The sequence below is a fragment of the Bacillus rossius genome (genome assembly GCF_032445375.1).
Source record: "Bacillus rossius redtenbacheri isolate Brsri chromosome 4 unlocalized genomic scaffold, Brsri_v3 Brsri_v3_scf4_1, whole genome shotgun sequence".
Classification (NCBI taxonomy): Eukaryota; Metazoa; Arthropoda; class Insecta; order Phasmatodea; family Bacillidae; genus Bacillus; species Bacillus rossius.
The window spans coordinates 17,892,220-17,912,223 of NW_026962010.1; the positions used below are offsets into that span (position 1 = coordinate 17,892,220).

The 20,004-nt window shown below is 41.2% G+C and overlaps 2 protein-coding genes across 4 annotated transcripts in view; one reads left to right on the forward strand and one right to left on the reverse strand.

The window, feature by feature from the left end:
- Positions 1-20,004, forward strand: part of LOC134541667 (proto-oncogene tyrosine-protein kinase ROS) — a 270,841-nt gene that overhangs the window by 107,062 nt on the left and 143,775 nt on the right. The gene's annotated exons all lie outside the window — the stretch shown is intronic.
- Positions 16,828-19,933, reverse strand: LOC134541530 (uncharacterized). Its single transcript, XM_063385041.1, has 2 exons — positions 19,788-19,933; positions 16,828-18,213 (listed from the first exon to the last, which is right to left on the reverse strand). Exons 1-2 carry the CDS (start codon positions 19,915-19,917, stop codon positions 17,069-17,071), a joined length of 1,275 nt encoding a protein of 424 aa, XP_063241111.1. The 5' UTR covers positions 19,918-19,933; the 3' UTR covers positions 16,828-17,068.

A 20,004-nucleotide genomic window follows, 5' to 3' on the forward strand; every position in this document is an offset into this window, starting at 1 on the left:
GTGCCGTTTATTTTCCTTCAGGTTAGACGCCCAGAACATTGTCTGAAGTGTGGTGTTTGAATTGTGGAAACAGTTTTAAATTACTTGTTTTTTTATGAAAGTGACAGTTTTTAATGACGTATATTCTAATTCGTACTTACTAACCATTATCAGATGTTGTCAAGCACCATTTCCGCAATATTTTTGGCGTATACAATATGGCGCTGGCGAGGTTAATATGTGACCACCTACATCACATCATGCCGTCTCCTGGCTAGTCCCAACTCCATGACCTCGTTGTTCCTTAATTAAATTAAATTTTACAAATTTCTCATAGATTCAGAAATATTTGAAACCAACCGAAAAAAAAAAGAACAAATTTATTCTCAACATACTGTGTGAATGTTATGTCAACAACAGATATAAATATTGCCAACTGGTAAAACTGAACTTTTAGTGGCGTATTGAGTATAATTGCAAAATATTATACTTTGAAATCATTTTTGACAGTGTCGAATTATTATGGTAGCAATGAAATAAGCATGGGTGAAATGTGCACACGAGCCGACTTGTGCACGTGTGTATTTTTTTGCAATTAAAATTGAAGTTATGATTTTCAACACTCATACTTTGCGGCTATGCAGTTATTAAATTTTGAAACAAAAGTTAACGCGTTTTAACATTATGTTTTGGTTGTTCCGTAATGCAAAATAGATAATCTTAAACATTTATAGTGAACATTCCCAGCAACGAACTACCACCAAAAAATTAATCAAGATTGCCAACATTTACTTTCGAATCGTTGACGTCCAGTTCGCTGATTTCCAAATAAATAAGAGCGATAGTTATAGCATTGAGTTGCGAATCTTCATCTTCCTTGCTCTGTGGGACTGGCGCGCTGGCCTTCGGGCTAGTTGAGGTTTGAACCGAGAGAGGAAAAGGGAGTAACGACCAGTCGTCTCTTGTAAATGCGCGCGTGAAACGGCGCCCAATTGAGCGCGGCGCGCGCGCGCTCGAGACGAATGGCGCCGCGTCACCGGCGCGGGGGACGAGGCGAAGCGCTGCGCATGCGCGGGCCACGAGCTCCCGCCCAGGGGTGTCCACGTCGCGGCCCACTATTCACTTTCCCCGAGTCGGCAGGCTGGCCGGGAAGCCTACAACTCACGTAGTTTCGGTTCCCTGCAAGAATTTCCGAAGATTTCCGAAGTTTCGCGTTTTGGTATTAACGCCACTTCAGCCGCTAAATCAGAAGTTTCCAATGAAAACAAGCATATTGTGACTGACCTAACCTAACCTAACCCTTCGATTTTTTTAATTTCAATTTTTGAGAGAAATCCGAAGTTGCACGAATGTGGTAGGGAACCGAAACTACGTGAGTTGTAGGCTTCCCCAGGCTGGCCACGTCTCCATAATTATGTGCCAATAGAACTGTCCTGTCGAAAAAGTGTGTTACTGCAGATGTAATTGGTACATTGTTTGAGTTTGAGGTTATCTCGTATCACTTTGTACGTCGGTCTTAGACGCCACGTTGAGCCTTTTTTTTCCCTTAACTATATTCATCATTACCGTTATATAAGGGCTGTTTCTAAAATTTTAATTCGATACCTCTCTTAATTTGTCCTGCCATAAATATTTTTAACAAATATTCACTTAAGAGTAATGTCATGAGTGTAAAAAGTCGGGCAATGAGGGATAATTACGATGATTTGCACTTTTGTTTTTACGCGTATGATGTTACACTAAGTAAATAGGTATATTTATGTTGAAAATATTTGTGGCAGAACAACAAATGCAAAGAGGTACCGAGTTTAAATTTTAGAATTAACCCTGGAATCGAAGAAAAAACGATTAAAAAGGAAAAAGAAAGTTAAAATGGAGTGTGAGACCGAGCCTTCAGTTGATATTTCATTGTGTTTAGTTATTGTAAATATGTAATACATCAAAATATAAATACATTTTAATAAAATAATAACTAGTCAACAAATGCAGGCATCATTTGCGTCCCCTGGTTTTGAACAGCTCTACTGGATAGTGGTGCTCTATGCGCAGAAGACGGGAACAGGTCTGTATCATCAGTAGTCTATGGTCCTCCTCGCCTCTCCTGAACGAGGACCCAAGGATCGTGGCGGAGAGCCCTCCAACCACGAGGGCTCTTCGCCGCTGCTCTATCCCCGCCACTCTGGCTGCGGCAGCAGTGACAGCCACTCCAACACTTGTCTGCTCGGCCGCTTCTTCAGTCCTCTCCTAACTGCCACGTGCCTCGACGCAATCATTTTCTCGGGTAAAATCCGCTAATAAATGCAATGGTGAGCTTCTGAAAATGATTTTAGTGTGATTGGCTGGAACCAAAATCTCACCAGCCAATCAGAGCCACTTAGCAGTCCCCAGCTTTTCGCAACACGAAAATTGCTTCCTGCTAAATACAGAACATAAAATACAAAAAATGCATTGTTTTAAGTCATAATATTCAATTATCATTGAACATTGCCAGCTATAGCTCGTCCAGGAGACTTGGGCACTTTCTCGTCTGCCGACTCACGCATTCTCACGAATTCGGCTCAACTCATCCGTCGCACAATGGAAGAAGGCAAGACCTGGAGAGAGGTGAAGAGGTTAGCTGAAAACAACCACATTTAGATGTTTTTTTAATACTCTGTGTACTTCGAGGGACAACGGGAATTAAGTTAAGTAAGTCATTCGTTGCTACTATGTCGAGGGCCCCACCTGCCTGGACACACAAATGGTGTGCAGAAAACCACGGGATATCATAATGGTGTTTGTTTACGAAAAGCATTAAAAATTATGTTTCCAAATAAAGTTTTTTATTCTGTGTTTTTAGAAAATTTAAAATGGCTAAAACGTTTTTCAGAGTAATTTTTAGTGATTAATCACACTGTACGGATTCTTTAGAGCAATCAAGGGACTTGCATTACACTTTTATCTTCATTTCTCTTCCTTCTAATTTAAGGGAAATCTAAGATGTACATCAAGCTCTGTCCCTGCCCGAATATTCACCTTCGGCCAACCTCGGGATTTTTTTTATTTTTGCGCAGGAAAAATGAATTCAAATATTAAAAGTGGGCGGTTAGGTTACGGTTAGTTAGGTTAGTATAGCTACATTAAAATAAACAGAGATATATAAATAAGGTCAGGGGGGGTAATAAGGCCCAGCAGGTAATAAGGCCCGAGAGCTGATATCGATAGTAGCGATGAGATATTTAGGTTGCAACGCAAAGCAGTATGTACCTACCCTGGGCTACCATCTAGCGGTGTATACGAGAACCCGGTGGATTTAGTTACGCGTGAAGCACGCACGAAGCAAGGTGAGCAAGGTAAGAACATTGATGTTTTTATAAATTTGTATTAGAATCGTGATATGCTATTTCATTGTAAGTTATGTATTACATTTTTGTGAATTAGTGCAATGTGTTGGGTATTGAATTAACAATAAACTAGATATGATTGTTGTTATAATTTACATAAAGGAAGCGACGGTATAACCGCAAACCAAAATGTCTACGTTACAGGAAATATGGCCCTCATGAAAGAATAAGTGGGCCTTATTTCCTGCAAGGACCAAACACCGTTATTTTTATTTTATTTGTATGAAATCACTGCTGAACTATGGTGCAAGTATGTACTATATATTGTCAGTAGTCAGTCAGGAGTTTATACAATCAGAGAAAGAGGTTTGTTGGTATTTTTACATGTTAATTTATTTTTAAGTAGGTAGATATAATGGTAGCCATGGACTTCTTATGAACTCTGTGTTGAAAGTGAAACACCCGGCACCATATTAGGTGTATGTTGATTGAAAAGTAATAGTTTAAATTATTTGTTTCTAGCTTATAACTTTGAGCTTACCTACCTGAGTTAAATTAACCTTACTTTAATACATAAGAAAACAGTCACCATTACTGGATGATTTTAATCCATTGTTGACATAAGAAATGCGTTTTTATTTTTGTTTCAGATTGTCACAATGGGTAAGAAATGCCGAGGCCTAAGAGGCAACTGGACACGTAGCATGATGGAGGAAGCTTTACAGTTACTTAGGAAAGGAAAATCTCAAAGGTATGTTGAAAATCACTGCGGTATACCTCGCAGAACTTTAAGAAATCATTTAAAGTCTGGGAGCTGTGAAAGAAAATTGGGTTGCCATAAGATTCTCACTGCAGACCAAGAGAAGGATCTGGAAGAGAGGATTGTTCGTTTTGCTGATATAGGATTTCCTTTAACGCCCTTAATCATGCGTAGGTGTGTTTTCAAATTCGTAGAAACACACAGAATCAAACATCCATTTAAAAAAGAAGACAAGTTAGCTGGTAGAGAATGGTTTCGTGGCTTCTTGAAACGCCATCCACGTCTGTGCAGAAGAAAGGCCCAGTCACTGAACCCCGCAAGAGCTCAGAAATTGAACCCATTCATTGTTGATGACTACTTCACTAAACTGGGTGCTGTCATTAACCAACTTAACCTGAACGGACGCCCTCAGAACATATTTAATATGGACGAAAAAGGGATTCGCTTGACATTGCACCACCAACAGAATGTTCTTGCACGCAAGGGAGCCAAACGTGTTCATCTTGTCTCTCATGAACATGCTGAGAATGTGACAGCTGTTGCATGTGTTAGTGCCATGGGAGCTGTGATTCCTCCCATGATATTGTTTAAAGGAAAGAGGTACAGAAAGACTTTCAAACATGGCCTTCCTCCAGGATCAAAAGTGGTTATGACACCTAAGGGGTCAATGACAAGTGAAGTTTTTGTGCAATGGCTGGAACACTTTGCAAAATTCAAACCTGCGGGTGATACTTTACTTGTCATGGATGGAGCAAAACCTCATTTGGACATATCTATTGTAGAGAAAGCTGAAGAACATTCCATAACTCTGCTTTGTTTGCCGAGTAACACTACACACGAATTACAGCCACTAGACAAAGCAGTCTTCCGACCTTTCGAGCATTATTGGGATGCTGAACTGCTATACTGGTGGGACCGAGACCCAGAAGATCCTGACAGGAAATTAACGAAGGATACTTTCTCTGAAGTATTCACTCCTGTGTGGAGCAAATCCATGACTTTGAGCAACATAGCTAATGGCTTTCGTGCGACAGGAATTTATCCATTCGATTATAAAGTGATTCCAGAAGAAGCCTTCGCCCCCAGTACTGTCACATTCAACGAAGAAAAAGAATCTGATGATGATACGCCTCTCTCTGTAAGGTTGGCAAAACTACATGATAAACGCAGACATGAAATGACAAAATCACCATTTCAAGAACTTTTACCAACACCACACAAGAAAGCCAAGAAATCAAGTGGAGTTCCTCGCAAAAAGGCTGTGAACTATAAAGCTCAAAGACTATCAAGGAATTTGTTCGCAGCTGTCCCAGACAACGATGCATGCACAAACCAGTTGGAAGGGGTTACACCACTACATCAACCTGCAACATCTTCGTTAGCTCCAGGAAGATCTACTGCTCGTTCAAAAGCAACTACTCCATTATTACAAGCTGGTACTGCAACTGTACAATCTTCAACATCTGACACCACGACACAAAGTTGGTACTGCACTGCTTGCGGAGAAGACTACCAGGCTGACATGCGGGCTTGCAACAAGTGTGGGGTTTGGGTCCATGAGATATGTGTCGGTCTTACAAAAGACGACAAGGAAGATTTTTTTTGCTGTTAATTTTGTAATTGCTCAGTCAAATTTTTGTTTCACTTATTAGAGAAATGTTTCATTTGGTCCTTACCTTTAGTTTTAACTTTAATAAGGTTACAAACTACATGTATCGCATTTTACAAGACAAAAATGTTCTATTTTTGGTCAATAAAGTATGTATGTAATATGTAGGTATATAAAAAAGTTATTTTAATTACATGTATTAAACTTGTTGATTTTATGTACCTTTCATGTAGTGGGCCTTATTACATGTCAGTGCAGGAAATAAAGCCCATTTGCAGCGATGTCTTCACCTTCATTTCATGTCAACTGTACCTCTCGCTGAAATTAATCTTAATTCCATTTAAGTGCAGTACTTTACAAATGTGAACTTTCATTTATAAGATTTTTTTATAACTTCATTACTTTACGTACAGGTGCTGTTTATTTCGAAAGTGGGCCTTATTACCCCCCCTGACCTTATATGTAAATAAACCCAAGGTTGGCCTAAGGTGAATGTTCGGGCGTCTTCAGGCAGGGACAGAACTTGATGTACATCTTAGGCTTCCCTCTAATTTAATGGTTACTGCTTAGATATGAGAGTTGCCCAATGCAAAACGAGAAGACTGCGCGCTTTTTCAGAGACTCCAGCTTAGAGGTGATATCGTGCTAGAAGCATTTAACATCCCACCTGAGTAACATACACGCATTCCTGACTTTGCGGGCCCCTGAAGCCCTTTTCAGCAGTCCTATATACACCACAATACGGTTTTAGGGAGATATGGCATAGATGTAGCTTCTGCCTCCCCTCCCTCTCCTGAAGGCAGGCAGAGAGGGGGAAATCAGTGGGGGTGGGGGTGATTACCAACACATTTACCCTCTTCAAACAACTGACTGCTGGGATGACTTTCGCTGCCAGCCCAGGATTAATCAACTAGGGGACAAGTGGGCAGGAGGGCCTCTTCTTCCCTGGTCATCGGACTGATATTCATTTAACACGAGAAGATGTCCTCCGCTCTAAGGGCTTTTCCCTGTGACGACAAGTGGTGGCGTGAACCCACTCCCCTCACTTACTGTGCGACTGCGCGGATACAGATCCTCATCAGTCGAAAACAAAACAAACCAGTTCCAGTGTCGGCCATCTTAGCCCGTGTGTGTAACCGTGCGACATAAGTTCAACGAAAGTAAATGAAAATAGGGGTCGTACAGACTGCCAAAAAAAACTGATGCCTGAGTTTTGAACACAAGCAGCCTTGGACTACTTATGTAATAACCTAACTTACAGATTCCGCAAATGTCTTGTACGCTATCGGGTGGATTTGTTGTGGTAATTCTTATTTTTATTTACATAATAAATTCTTTTTTTTTGTTTTTTGCACACATACTTTTTTTTAAAAAATTACATCACAGTTTGTGATATTAAAAAAAAAACACTGATCACCCTAACAGCATTTTTATAAGGATAGCAGGCCTTCGTGGCCATTGTTTGAGGTTGCTTGGCTTGTGGGTTCTAGCCGTGATTAAAGTGAAGGTTTCTTCGATATTTCGATTGACACTGCAGATGCCATCTTCAGAGTAGCAGTCTCCGACTGAGAATCTTGGAAGCTTTCTTGCCTTTGAGTACTCTCGCCTGATAGGTGTGGGTGACTCACAGGCTTCTTTATTTCTGCCTGCCTATAATATTAATCGTGCAGGAAAGCTTCCAGAGAAAATCAAACAATGCTTCCAAGAAAATGGCCTGTGGATTATTCAACCTTATATAAAAATTTCCCAGGCCATTGCTTCCAAGGATGTCTCCATCGTGGCCTGGCCACTCGGGTTTAATTACTCACAGATTTTTCTTCCCGAAGTGGAGTTCAGAAGTGTTTTCGGGTGAGACGAATGAATCTCAAGCAGACCCAGCACTCGCGACTTTAATCGAATAATGCCTTCGCCAAAGACCGTCGGTAGCCGCGCGCCCATTGTCGGAGAAGAAGGCGAAGTCGCGGGGTGAGGACAGCTGCCGCCAGTCGGGGGAGAGAGACGCGCTGGCCTGGGCGGCAGTTAACGATGCAGCCCACGAGGTCAACTGTCTCTCTCACGAGCCCCAGCCAGGGCAGCTGGCCACGTGGATGCATTTCGCGAGAGGTCCTCGCCCAATTCCACCGCGTCGCCGAGGGGCAGGAGGCACTCCGGCAATTAACACGTCTCCTCCACTTTGCTGGGGATCGCCGGCCAAGGTCAAGGCCGTCCGGCTGCCAGCTGCCCCTACCCTTCGACCATGATCGCTCTGGTGCATCCATTACCACGACTGTTCAGGACCTCTGTGTGGCAAGGAAGAAGCAAATGCTCATGTTACAACAAACTATTAGGTACTTTACTCCGCGAAATAGGCTGAAGATAGAGAAACAATCCATTAAAATATTTTACTCTTTATTTCCCATTATAAACTTCTTTATAATTTTTATGTATTAAGATTCTTAAAAGCATAATTGAGGAACTTTTAGTATAAATTTAAAATAAATTTAAATCGAACATTATGTTAAGGCAATTTCCAAATCCGCCTCAAGTCTATACAACTTTGATTCGCCACGCGAGTACACTATGGAATTAATTTCCATTGTATTGTACTAGCCGACTCCAACACATACCAACAATCGTGAATGATACTGCAGATAGGATACTGAGGTTGTTTTGACAGGTAAAAAGATACACAATAGACAGAGGGAAAGGAAAAGTTTTTTTATGAGCACATTGCTAATACAGATTGTAATCTTGATCTTTTCGCTTTTTGCCCCCGCGGTCATTCGTTATTTATACAGTGGTGTTGTTCGAGTAGCACGTGTTTATTATGACTTTATCAATTCAGAATCCCCCTCAAATGTGAAATGCATTATGTCATACATTTTCTTCATGCAAAAGGGGAACGTCCAGCAGATATTTACAAAGAAATTGTTTTCGTCTATGGGAACATTATGAATAGAAAAGGAAATGTAATAAAATGGTATTGTGCTTTCTCTGGAGGTAGGACCAATTTTCAGAAGAACATGGAACAGCTAGACCATCTGTGCTCTCTAATGCCCTTATTCAAAGAAAGGAAGAAAAAATTCGAGCAAATAGGTGTCTCAAATTAAATAATTGCTTAAAATAATACAGGAAGTGTATGACAATTCTTTATGAAGCCATGACTGTGACATTAGGGTACCTGCCATAGATTATGTGGCTGCTGGATTTCGACAATTTTAATGGAAGAACACAAAAGAAAAAGGTGGGTTACACACTTGATTTCCTCACACATTATACAGAAGTAGGTGATGATTTTCTTAATCACATTGTTACTGCTGACGGTACATATATTTATCATTACACACCAGAACCCAAGCAACATTTAATACAATACACCATATATGAATTCCCCAAAATCCACAAAATTCAAAACTGCAATTTCAGCAACAAAAAAAGATGGATTCTGTTTTATGTGACAAGCAAGGCATTATTCTGATTTAATATATGCCTCCCGGCACCACAATAAATGTTGATACATATTGCAGGACTTTGAAATGTCTTAAACGGACAATTCAAAACAAGCTTAGGGTCATGCTGACAACCAGTCAGGTTGCTTTATATATGTGTATGAATTTTTCAGAACTTCCCTAAAAACATGTTTAGATATTAATTTGGTAAAAACATTTGTTAAATTAGTAAAATATAAATTTAAAAGGATTTTACGAGTTTTTACCAGCAAGCCCGTTTCTAAATGGCAAACATTTTACCTGGATATACGCGAGAAGTACTCAGATTTGTTTCCTTGCATACCTGCATCTTATTACAGTTCGGAGAGCTATTTTGTGGTCAATTCCGAGTACAAAAGCATGTATGTATACGACAGTATCTGTAAAATGGTCCAGGAATGTGTGGAGATCATATAATTAATTAAAAAGTTTTAAAGAGGGGCAAATATTATGTACCCCAAGGAACACACAGTGAAAATAAAGATGTAGGACCTCCATAGAACTGCATCCGCACCATACTGCGGCCGAATGTCGACTTACTGTTAGTAAACTCTGATGTGATTATAAACCACCAGGTGCCAATAAAAATTACATTAACATAAAAACACTTCTCATGGAAAATCTTTGATAACACAATTTGCTGTTAATGTTTTAGTAAAATAATAATGAAATTATTTCTAAATCCTAATGATGAGGTGTGAATGTTCTGCACCCGGCTTCCTACCCAGCCAGGAGGAATGTCAACTACAAGAGTAATAATGTTATCAAAAATCTGTTATGGTTGAATAAAAATTTCTAACTGTATGATCTCTGCATAAATATATGTATATATCTAATCTTTAATATTAAAATGTTTTGAAGTCTAAAAACTATTGAAACCAAAATGGCGAATTTCCATTTTTTCCCCGCCAACAAAAAAAACCTCTGTCGACTGGACTATTGGTTCCTTCAACGAACCAACATATTATATTGGAACCACTTTCGTTTATAAAATATTTTATAGAAACTCATATCATATATCTGAGTAAACAAACATGAATACACAAGAAAACTTTCGGTGTGGCATAACCAAGTTTTTGGACCAATTTTATTGAAATGTTGGAAGCGAAAGTGATTTTTCGCTGATGCTGAATGCCATATCTTTCTGTCGCAATATTTTTGTAAGATCTACTTATAAATAGTTAATGGCTTGTTTAGTTTTGGTTTCAATGGTATATCATGTTAGCCAACAGAAGTTCCATAAATTTTTCGGAGTTAGTGGTTTGCTGTACTGCGGTATTATTATGAACTTATGCAATTTTAAGTAGTTAAAATTTTATATAAGATTGATTACTAATTCTTGGGTATATACAAATATTGTACAACATTTGGTATATAATATCAAACAGTTCGTCAAGAAATAATTTTATATTTAAATATTTAGGCTGAGTTAAGCATGTGTGATGTTTTATGTAAAGTTTTGAGTTTGTTTTGGCCAAATTGTGAATACCATTGAATCGCATTTAATATTAATTTGTAAAATAGCCAGTGACATTATATTTGCCACGAATTAAATGTAAGAATATGATTAATGCCGTAATTTACTGAAATTGTTATATTTTATAGTGCACTGGATGGCATTAACCTTAGACTACATTTACAGTATCACACAAGCAGTACCTATTTAAATAGCACTTTTACGCACAACACACAAGTAGAAGATACAAAACTACGCAAAAATCAGTGTGAAATTTTTCAACTGGCGATCTTCTAGTTAAGCGGCTGTCAAGAAAAATTTTTTAATGTATCCAATACATTTTTTTATTTTTTAGTTCTACTAAACTTTGTAGTAGGTAGTTTTTATGAAGATAAATGTTTTGAAGAATAAAAACTATTGAAACCAAAATGGCGAATTTCCATTGTTATCCTTTTCCCTGAGTCTTTCGACATTTTGACTAAACTAATTGTGTAATTAATAAAACAAAATTATTAAGGCCTAAAATATATTGAAACCAAGTTTAAGCAAGTAGAGCCAATATAATACATATAAGTAGTACTTATATATAGGCTGGTTCGGGCCAATATGTAGCTGATAAATTGTTTACATGAACAGCTGTTTTAAACAACAAACAAACACACACGTGTTGTTATACTTCTAAAACCATTAAAATCATTAAAATAATGATTTTGGATGGTTAATTAGGTTAGTATAGCTATATTAAAAAAAATGGGAGATTGTGTGAATGGTTTGTTAGGTCAGGATAGCTACATATTAAATTAGAAATTCCTAAACAATCATTAAAATGATTTGACAGTATTTTTAATGTAGCTATACTAACCTAACATAACCAACCATCCACAATTTTGTAAAGTTGGTATTTATAATGTAGCTAACCTAACCTAATCGACCATTAGTTATCATGAGTTGAACTAAACAAACATACACGGACACACAGCAAAAATAAATGGTGGTGTCCGCACCAATGTACAGGTATGTTAATAATTACTCATAAACAGCTATATCTCCTAAACGAGTTGGATATTCTTATCTCCACAAAATGTGTTAAATAGAGAAAATTTTGTAGCACGAAATAAAAGTCTTTTTTAAACTGTTCGAACACACAGCAACCGTACAACGAGTACCTGGCATTATGCTGCACAATCATTTATAACACCACTCCATGCATGCAACAACAATACAGTATCATTCTATCATTCCTTGTTTACATTCTGAAGTCTCACCAAGGTCTCATGCCTACGTCACTTTCCGAAGATATCCGAATGATTCGAAGTCATTAATCGCCACTTTAAGACGACCTCCCCTCCACAGATCTGGGTTTATGTTCCATCTGGTCAATTTACTTATCTCTGGTTGAGACCACGTCATATAGTAAGGGAAGACTAAGATGTCCATCAAGTTCTGTCCCTGCCCGAACACGCCCGAATATTCACCTTCGGCCAACCTCGGGTTTATTTATATATATTTATATTTTTCTAGTAGCTATACTAACCTAACTGACCGTCCATAGTGATTTAAAGTGTTTTAATGTAGCTAACCTAACCGACCACTTTTAATATTTGAATTCATTTTTCCTGCGCAAAAATAAAACAAATCCCAAAGTTGGCCGAAGGTGAATATTCGGGCGTGTTCGGGCAGGGACAGAACTTGATGGACATCTTAAGGGCGGTATTCAAACACGTTCGGGTAAGGCAGCAAGTAAGCACCGCCTTGTAGGGATACAACCATAACCTAACTCGCGGGCCGTATTCCGGAACGAGTCCAAACCGAATTCAGTTAAGGAAACATATATAAGCAACCGTTTTAATAAACGGTGCCCTGCGCGAGGCTAGAAACAGGTTTCAAGGGATTCCAGCTGAAAAAAAAAATAATAAAAAATACCAGAGATAGCAGCATTATCGCACAAAAAATATAACGGCCTTTTTAATATTCTCAAGTACTTCTCAAGTACTTCTAAAGTTGATATTATTTCTTGCTATGACCATTTAAGTGTACAAAATTATTTCAGGATAGTTTCGCTGTCATTAAGGTTCATTTGGCACACCAACTCCCATGATTATCACAAAAATGACTATATCAAATTAGTGGCGTCAGGCGCGGGTCCGCCATGTGGACGAAATCAAGGAAAAAGTGAGCTCTGCGCATGCGCGGAATTAGGGCAACGGAACGGCAACGGATAGGACACCAGTATCGGTTCCCTAATAAATAAGGGACTGGCCGTTTCCTATCGTGCACTAAGGAATACAGTTAGGGAGCAGGTGTAGCTGTGTGTCCTGGGATACCGAGCCAAGTGGCGGACATGTGATGTTGGGTGAGGGAGGGGGGCTGCCGACGAGGGAGCCGCCCGCGCTCCGAGTGCCGGCAGTCACTGGAGGTAGTCATGTGATGTGGTCATCCACGTCCTTACATTACGTGATGTCAAGAGGAACAACAAGACAATTCTGTGTTCCGTTACCCTGCGGTCGTGGCGGCATCATGGGCCCCCACATTCGATTACGGGCCATGGACCTCCCCCCTCCACCAACCCCCACCAATTTCACAGTCTCGTGCTACATTATAATTGCATGGTTATTTCTTATCTACACTCTTTTAGAATATGTTATTTAACCTGAAAACACAGGGTATAAGTATGGTTATGGTTACTATTTTATATAAGTCCAAACTAAGCTTTATTCATAAAATTATTTTATTTAAAATCACCACAGCGAGTATGTGTATTTATTTCACACACACACAGAGATAAAAACGAAAATTGACACAGAAAAATAAAATTAGGCTGGGCCTGGGCCCCCTTCAGGCCTGGGCCCTGGCCCCCTCCAGGCCTGGGCCCTGGACCCAGGGGTCCACCCAGCCCCACCCTTGTGGGGGGCCGTGGGCGGAATATCTGCATTGGCCCCGTAATCTGTTGTCAGATAGACGTGTTCAGGGAGTGTTTTAACAGCGCAGTTATTATTTGTAGGCCTATCTTGCCTCTCGATGTGGAGCGGGCAAAGTCTCATTTGAACAAGCAGTGCAATTGTTACAGTTTCTCTTTGGTTAGCAGAAGTTTACCGGTTTGCCCGTGATTTGCCCTGATATTTGCAAGTGGAATTCCTCCACCTTTAGGCCCTCACCTACCCGGGCAAACACACACAATATGCAGAGCTTCAGGAAAAATCTACGCGATTTGAAAACTACTCGAGATATTCGAGTGGGATATGTTTACGAAAATTCATTTAAGAATTTGCTGAGGGCCGAAAAATAGTTTTCATTCCGGATTTTTATAAGATTTTAAACGGCTAAAAGGCGTGTTTTCAGAGTATATTTTAGAATTTAAAAAGGGTACAAATTCTTGAAAGAACTTAAGAGACTTGCATGGGACTTTATATTCATTTCTCCACCACATGTTACGGTCGCCGCTCTTATGCACTGAGAGAAGACTGCGCTCCAGTCCAGAGGAGACACCGCGCTAGAAGCACCAGCTAGTCCCGTCTAGCCAACGCAGATACACAGCAGACTAGGCGGGGGTCCAACTGATATACCATCAGTCGAGGTGTTTGAAGTCTCATTTGAGATTTAGAGCGTGGGTGCTCCTTTGAGAGTGCTCATCTCCCTGTAGCAGCAGTGTCGTCGCTACCGCCCGGCGGGATGGCTCGACCAATCAGGGCTTGGAAGTGGATCGGCGTCATGTCTCTCTAGAAGTGCGGTCGGGTCTCAGCCCCCCCCCCCCCCCCCCTTCTTCCTACTACTGTTCGCACGTCGCGAGGGGCGCTGGTAACGTAACAGCATTTCGGAAGATGTTCGCGATGATGGGTGGGGTGTAGTGAAGGGGAGGGGGAGGATATTAAAACCAACCCCGCTGACATCCCTTCCCCCAGGGTAGGGTGGGGGGAGAGAGTGGCGGAGTGCTAATGAAGTGAGCGAGTGGGAGTGACGAAGGGAAAAGGAAGGAATAAAAAGTAAGCCAATCCATCCATCCACCTCCTTTTTTCGCTGATGAGGACGTAAAAATTTCTATCAAGAGCATTAGCCATCGCCTCGGCTTTATCGAGAAGCACCCGGTTTAATTTATGATTGGTTCAACAAAACTGATGAAGAAATTTTTTTTAAATTTTTTATTTTCTCCATCTTCCCGAGGGAAGTGTTTTTGGAGGACGAATGAAACGTATCGGAACAAAAAAAAATCACCGCCGCTTCGACTCGAGGCTAGGAAATGTGGTTATATTTCCTGGTGTTTCGCGCTGGTTCTAACAGATTTTTAGCAGCTGCCCAGATATTTCACTCGAGCTTCAGAAGAACCCACTTTCTACAGAACAAAGATTCTCGCACCCACCATTATTCAGTCGGTACTCCTAGTACAGGGACAACGATTAACTGGGCTAAAGTTTCAGCCCCAGATTCCTGCAACTAATGGTACTCGAATAAACGGCAAGTGAATCTGTTGCTGTACTCAAGTTTGGAACCACCTTCTAATCATATCATCTGACACGCCTTATTTTTCTCGGTAGACTCCCCGTCACAATATTCTGTGCTATTACTAGTATTTTTTTTATGTGTGAACATCTTAGCTCCTTGTGTACGTCATTTGGACGTAGTAATTTCGTGAAAATGGAACGGCAGTCGAATAACGGAAATGTCACAAAGATGGCGGACCCACGTGTAGCAACATAAACCCGTATATAGTCACTTTCGTAAAACATTAGGTGGACATACCAAACGTATTGGTGTGTCAAATGAAAGTTTATGGCAGTGAAACTACCCTGAAATATTTGTTAAACTAAAGTAGCCATAGTAAAAAATAAAATAAAACAGTTTTACAATGCTTAAGAAAAACTGGCATTACAATGATTATGAAACATATTCTCCCTTTATATTTCCAGCGGGCTAAGAAGCGAAGCGCTAGAGAGTGCTTGGTTATATCAAGGGGCGGGGTTCAAATCTCGTCGCTGGAAATTTTTAATAACAATATAGTATAATAATTTTACTTAATAATGATGTTAAATCAGCTCAATAAGGTTAAGGTTCGTTTGTAGGAAGTACTTACAGAACGATTTCAGTAGTTTGAAAAAATATATATATATAAACATACACTTAGTGTTTTAACGTGTTATTTAAAATGTTTCAGGTTGAGATTTTAATAAAGTCATAGAAGTATAACTTCTAACGTGTGTGGGAACATGATTGTAAAAACCGGTTGGTTAATTTTAATAAATAATAGATTAAAAAACTAAAAAAAAACACGCTTTTATAGAAAATCCAACTAAAAAACTGAAAATAAATTTTAATAAATTTAAATTAAGAATAGTACAAATAAGGAAAAAATGTATTTTATTGTAAAAAAATCGTGGAGTGTTTTTTAAGAATTATCAAAATGATAATTCTTCTACTCATATCTGTCAATAAAATATTTTGATTGACACCATGCACCCCATGCTTTTTTTACAATAAAATATTTTTTTTTCTTATTTACACTAGGTATTCTTAATTTAAATTTATTAAAATTTATTTTCTATTTTTTAGTTGGATTTTCTATAAAACCGTGTTTTTTTAATTTTTTTAAACTATTATTTATTTTCATTTTTAGTCGGATTTTCTATAAAAGCGTATTTTTAGTGTTTTTTTAAACTATTATTTATTTTTCTTTTTTTAGTTGGGTTTTCTTTATTACATCAATTTACTATTAAAGTCAGTTTGAGAAGATATTGGCTGCTTTTAAAATATGTATTCGATATAGTGTGTTGAAGAACTATAGTACACAATATTTTCAATGTACTACTATGAAAATAAATGATTTTCAATAAAAATGGAAAGTCATTGATGTTTATTCTGTCAGTAACTTATCCGAGAAATGAGCATCTGGCGCCTGCTGCCTCCCTTGGATGAGATTACCGGTTCTCAGGTTCCCTCTCCGAACATTTCATCTTATTCAAAGTCGGTAACTTATCCGAGAAATAGGTGATCGGCGCGCCTGGTAGTTTCCCTTCTTAGGCTTGGCGCAAAGACACAAGTTTTAGGAAAACAAAAAAACGCTAATCCTGATTATCCTAGTAAGGATAACGGGTCTAACTGTTTAAAATATTGAATTGTCATCGGTCCTTGAACAGTATGCCAAATTTCGAGTTAATCCGACCTTTTGAAGAGGGTCAAAATCATGATCAAAGTTTCCGTTACATACTAACATTCATAAGTATGAAGCAAATAAAAGCGTGTTAAAAAAAGACTGGCAGTATTTTAATAAAATTCCTTGTCGAAAATCAACTCCAATAGTTTCGAATTTCCTGTTGTGTCGTGCTGCTGATTGCTATCTGCGTTTGATGGTGGCAAGTAACGTAAACTACCTAGTTCAATATAATATCACTAGTGTAAAAAATATTTTTTTGTAATCATGATATTTTAAATCATACATATTTCTTTTAACTAAACAAAATCCACTCTACAGCTGGCACCCAGAGTTCAGACGTATCCAGGGGTGAAGCGCCGGTGGACGAGGCAGCTCCCTGGCTCCGCCAGCTGCCTCGCCGCCGGGAGGTCAAAGCACGGGGCGCCCCAGGGGCCTTTCCACGGGGCGTCCCACGGGGTGTCCCACAGGGGGTCCCACGGGGCGTCCCACTGGCGCTGCGGTTCCACGACGATGTCCACGCCGGCCAGCTTCAGCCCTGCCATGATCGCTGCCACTGCCACGACGACAGGGATTGACGTGTATAACAGCAGCACCTCTGGTCTCCAGGACTCGGGCTTCGTCTCGTCCTGGGCTCTCTCGTCGGACACCACCGCCGTCTCCTGGGACGCCCGGGTCCTCCACAGCGCCCACAGGAGTCGCGAGTTGTCCGGCACCTCTACCTCCTGGGACGCCCGGGTCCTCCACAGTGCCCACAGGAGTCGCGAGTTGGCCGGCACCTCTACCTCCTGGGACGCCCGGGTCCTCCACAGCGTCCACAGGAGTCGCGAGTTGTCCGGCACCTCTACCTCCTGGGACGCCCGGGTCCTCCACAGCGCCCACAGGAGTCGCGAGTTGGCCGGCACATCTACCTCCTGGGACGCCCGGGTCCTCCACAGCGCCCACAGGAGTCGCGAGTTGTCCGGCACCTCTACCTCCTGGGACGCCCGGGTCCTCCACAGTGCCCACAGGAGTCGCGAGTTGGCCGGCACCTCTACCTCCTGGGACGCCCGGGTCCTCCACAGCGTCCACAGGAGTCGCGAGTTGTCCGGCACCTCTACCTCCTGGGACGCCCGGGTCCTCCACAGTGCCCACAGGAGTCGCGAGTTGGCCGGCACCTCTACCTCCTGGGACGCCCGGGTCCTCCACAGCGTCCACAGGAGTCGCGAGTTGTCCGGCACCTCTACCTCCTGGGACGCCCGGGTCCTCCACAGCGCCCACAGGAGTCGCGAGTTGGCCGGCACATCTACCTCCTGGGACGCCCGGGTCCTCCACAGCGCCCACAGGAGTCGCGAGTTGGCCGGCACATCTACCTCCTGGGACGCCCGGGTCCTCCACAGCGCCCACAGGAGTCGCGAGTTGGCCGGCACCTCTACCTCCTGGGACGCCCGGGTCCTCCACAGCGCCCTCAGGAGTCGCGAGTTGTCCACACTCCTCAGCCCTGCCGCACACACAGTTGTCGTCTTAGACCACGTCCTGGGACATGTTTCTCAAATGACTCATGCAATGGGGAGTTTTCTTGGACATACGCCACTGCAGTTTAGCACTTTTTTTAATGGGAAAAATTTATAAATGCAATATACGAATTTAAAATATAAACCTCCCGTTTTCCAGTTTGCCAGTTCCTTTAAACGTCGCAACTGTTTTGTTATCGGAAATTATTGTGTTCGTTGGTGTGTCATCATTGTATTGTCCATAATATCAGTTCTTCTTCATCTTTGTGTTCGTATATTTGCCGCGTTGTCCAAGTTTTGTTGTCTGCCTGCATTTACTTTCATTGTTTAAACTATGGTTCGTCTGTGCTGATTATATTTCTTCATGAGTAAATTCCTTCCATGGAATTAGTTAGCCCGTACCTGAAAGTCCAGGTGAATCAGGCCTGTAGGCCTGCGTAGTATTTACACAGTATTTATACTTGCTGATTGGCCAGACCGGGCCCCCCTCCCCTTTTCATCCCTTGCAGCTGGCAAGCCGTGACCGTGGGAATTTCCTGGGACGCGGTCTAAATCCAAAAGCCAAGAAGCTGAACACTCCGACCCGTAAGCTCACGATCATAATGTTGCTATAAATCAGGATGCGAACAAGTTTGCCACCGTGCTGCTACGGCGATCGGCACAGCGCGTTTCTGAAGGACCACGAGCCAATGGAAGAAGCGAGGGGCCACAGGCATCTCAGCCAGTAGACGTCACAGTTGCCCGGTTACCGTCAGGCCATCGAACCCACGGGTGTCTCCGGTCTTTAGCTTCAACCAGCGACCCTGAGCAGACCACACTTCTCCTGACACGCCCTGGGCGGCCCTGGCTAGTTACGAACGAGAGAAAAGTCTCAGACCTTTGTACACCGTTAGGCCTGTGTCACACCGCTGGTTTCTGCCGCTGCGACTAGCTTCCACAGCTTTTATGGGCGAATGTTCTTTCGACCACATTTCTTAAGAGTGCGCAATGCAGGTTTCTCAAGGATGCACTACCTATAATAATTATTTAAAAAAACTAACTTGTAAACAATTGATCTAGAAGAAATCACCGAGTATAAACAGCCCAACCACTGCTTAGTGTGAAACCGACCTTAGAAATCTCAAAGTTTTAGTATAAATTGCAGACATGTCACTGGTTTGCAGAAGTTGCTAACATTTTCATGTTTAAAGAGTATGTTATGTCGTATAAGCGAGCGAAAGAAAAGGGAAATTTTCTCAAGTAGCGACTTTTCCGAGAGAAAACAAAAATCCGGAAATAGTTATCCTTTATTTATTATAATTACATTCGTTCGAGGTTCTGTGTATACATGCTTTGATTTACCCCAAAGTTTAATTCTTAATTAGCACGTAAACGTGGACGTTTAGAGATTCAAAGGTTGTTTAAGGTTTGCTCTGTGACATTAGAAAATTTCATAATCGAGTAGAAATTTTAAAGAAAATAATGATTTGGCAAGATAATGAACATTAGTTGGTTTAAAATGTACGGTTTCTGGTGTTGAAAGTCGCGACTGTGGGCTACACCAGCCACAGCAGCGAGGTACCTGGTTCGCGGTTCTCCGAGGCAGCCTCGTCGTCCAGGACGGGTCGAGGCCCGTGCAGACACCGCGCCTCCACACACACCATCACTGCACACGTGCACACCACTAACAACTTCACATCTAACAGCTTCATGACTCGGATCAGATTTCTGAATGATAATAGTTGCCTGGCGTTCTCTCAATAATGCTCTCTGTGTGTCCTGAATGTTAACGCTCTGTT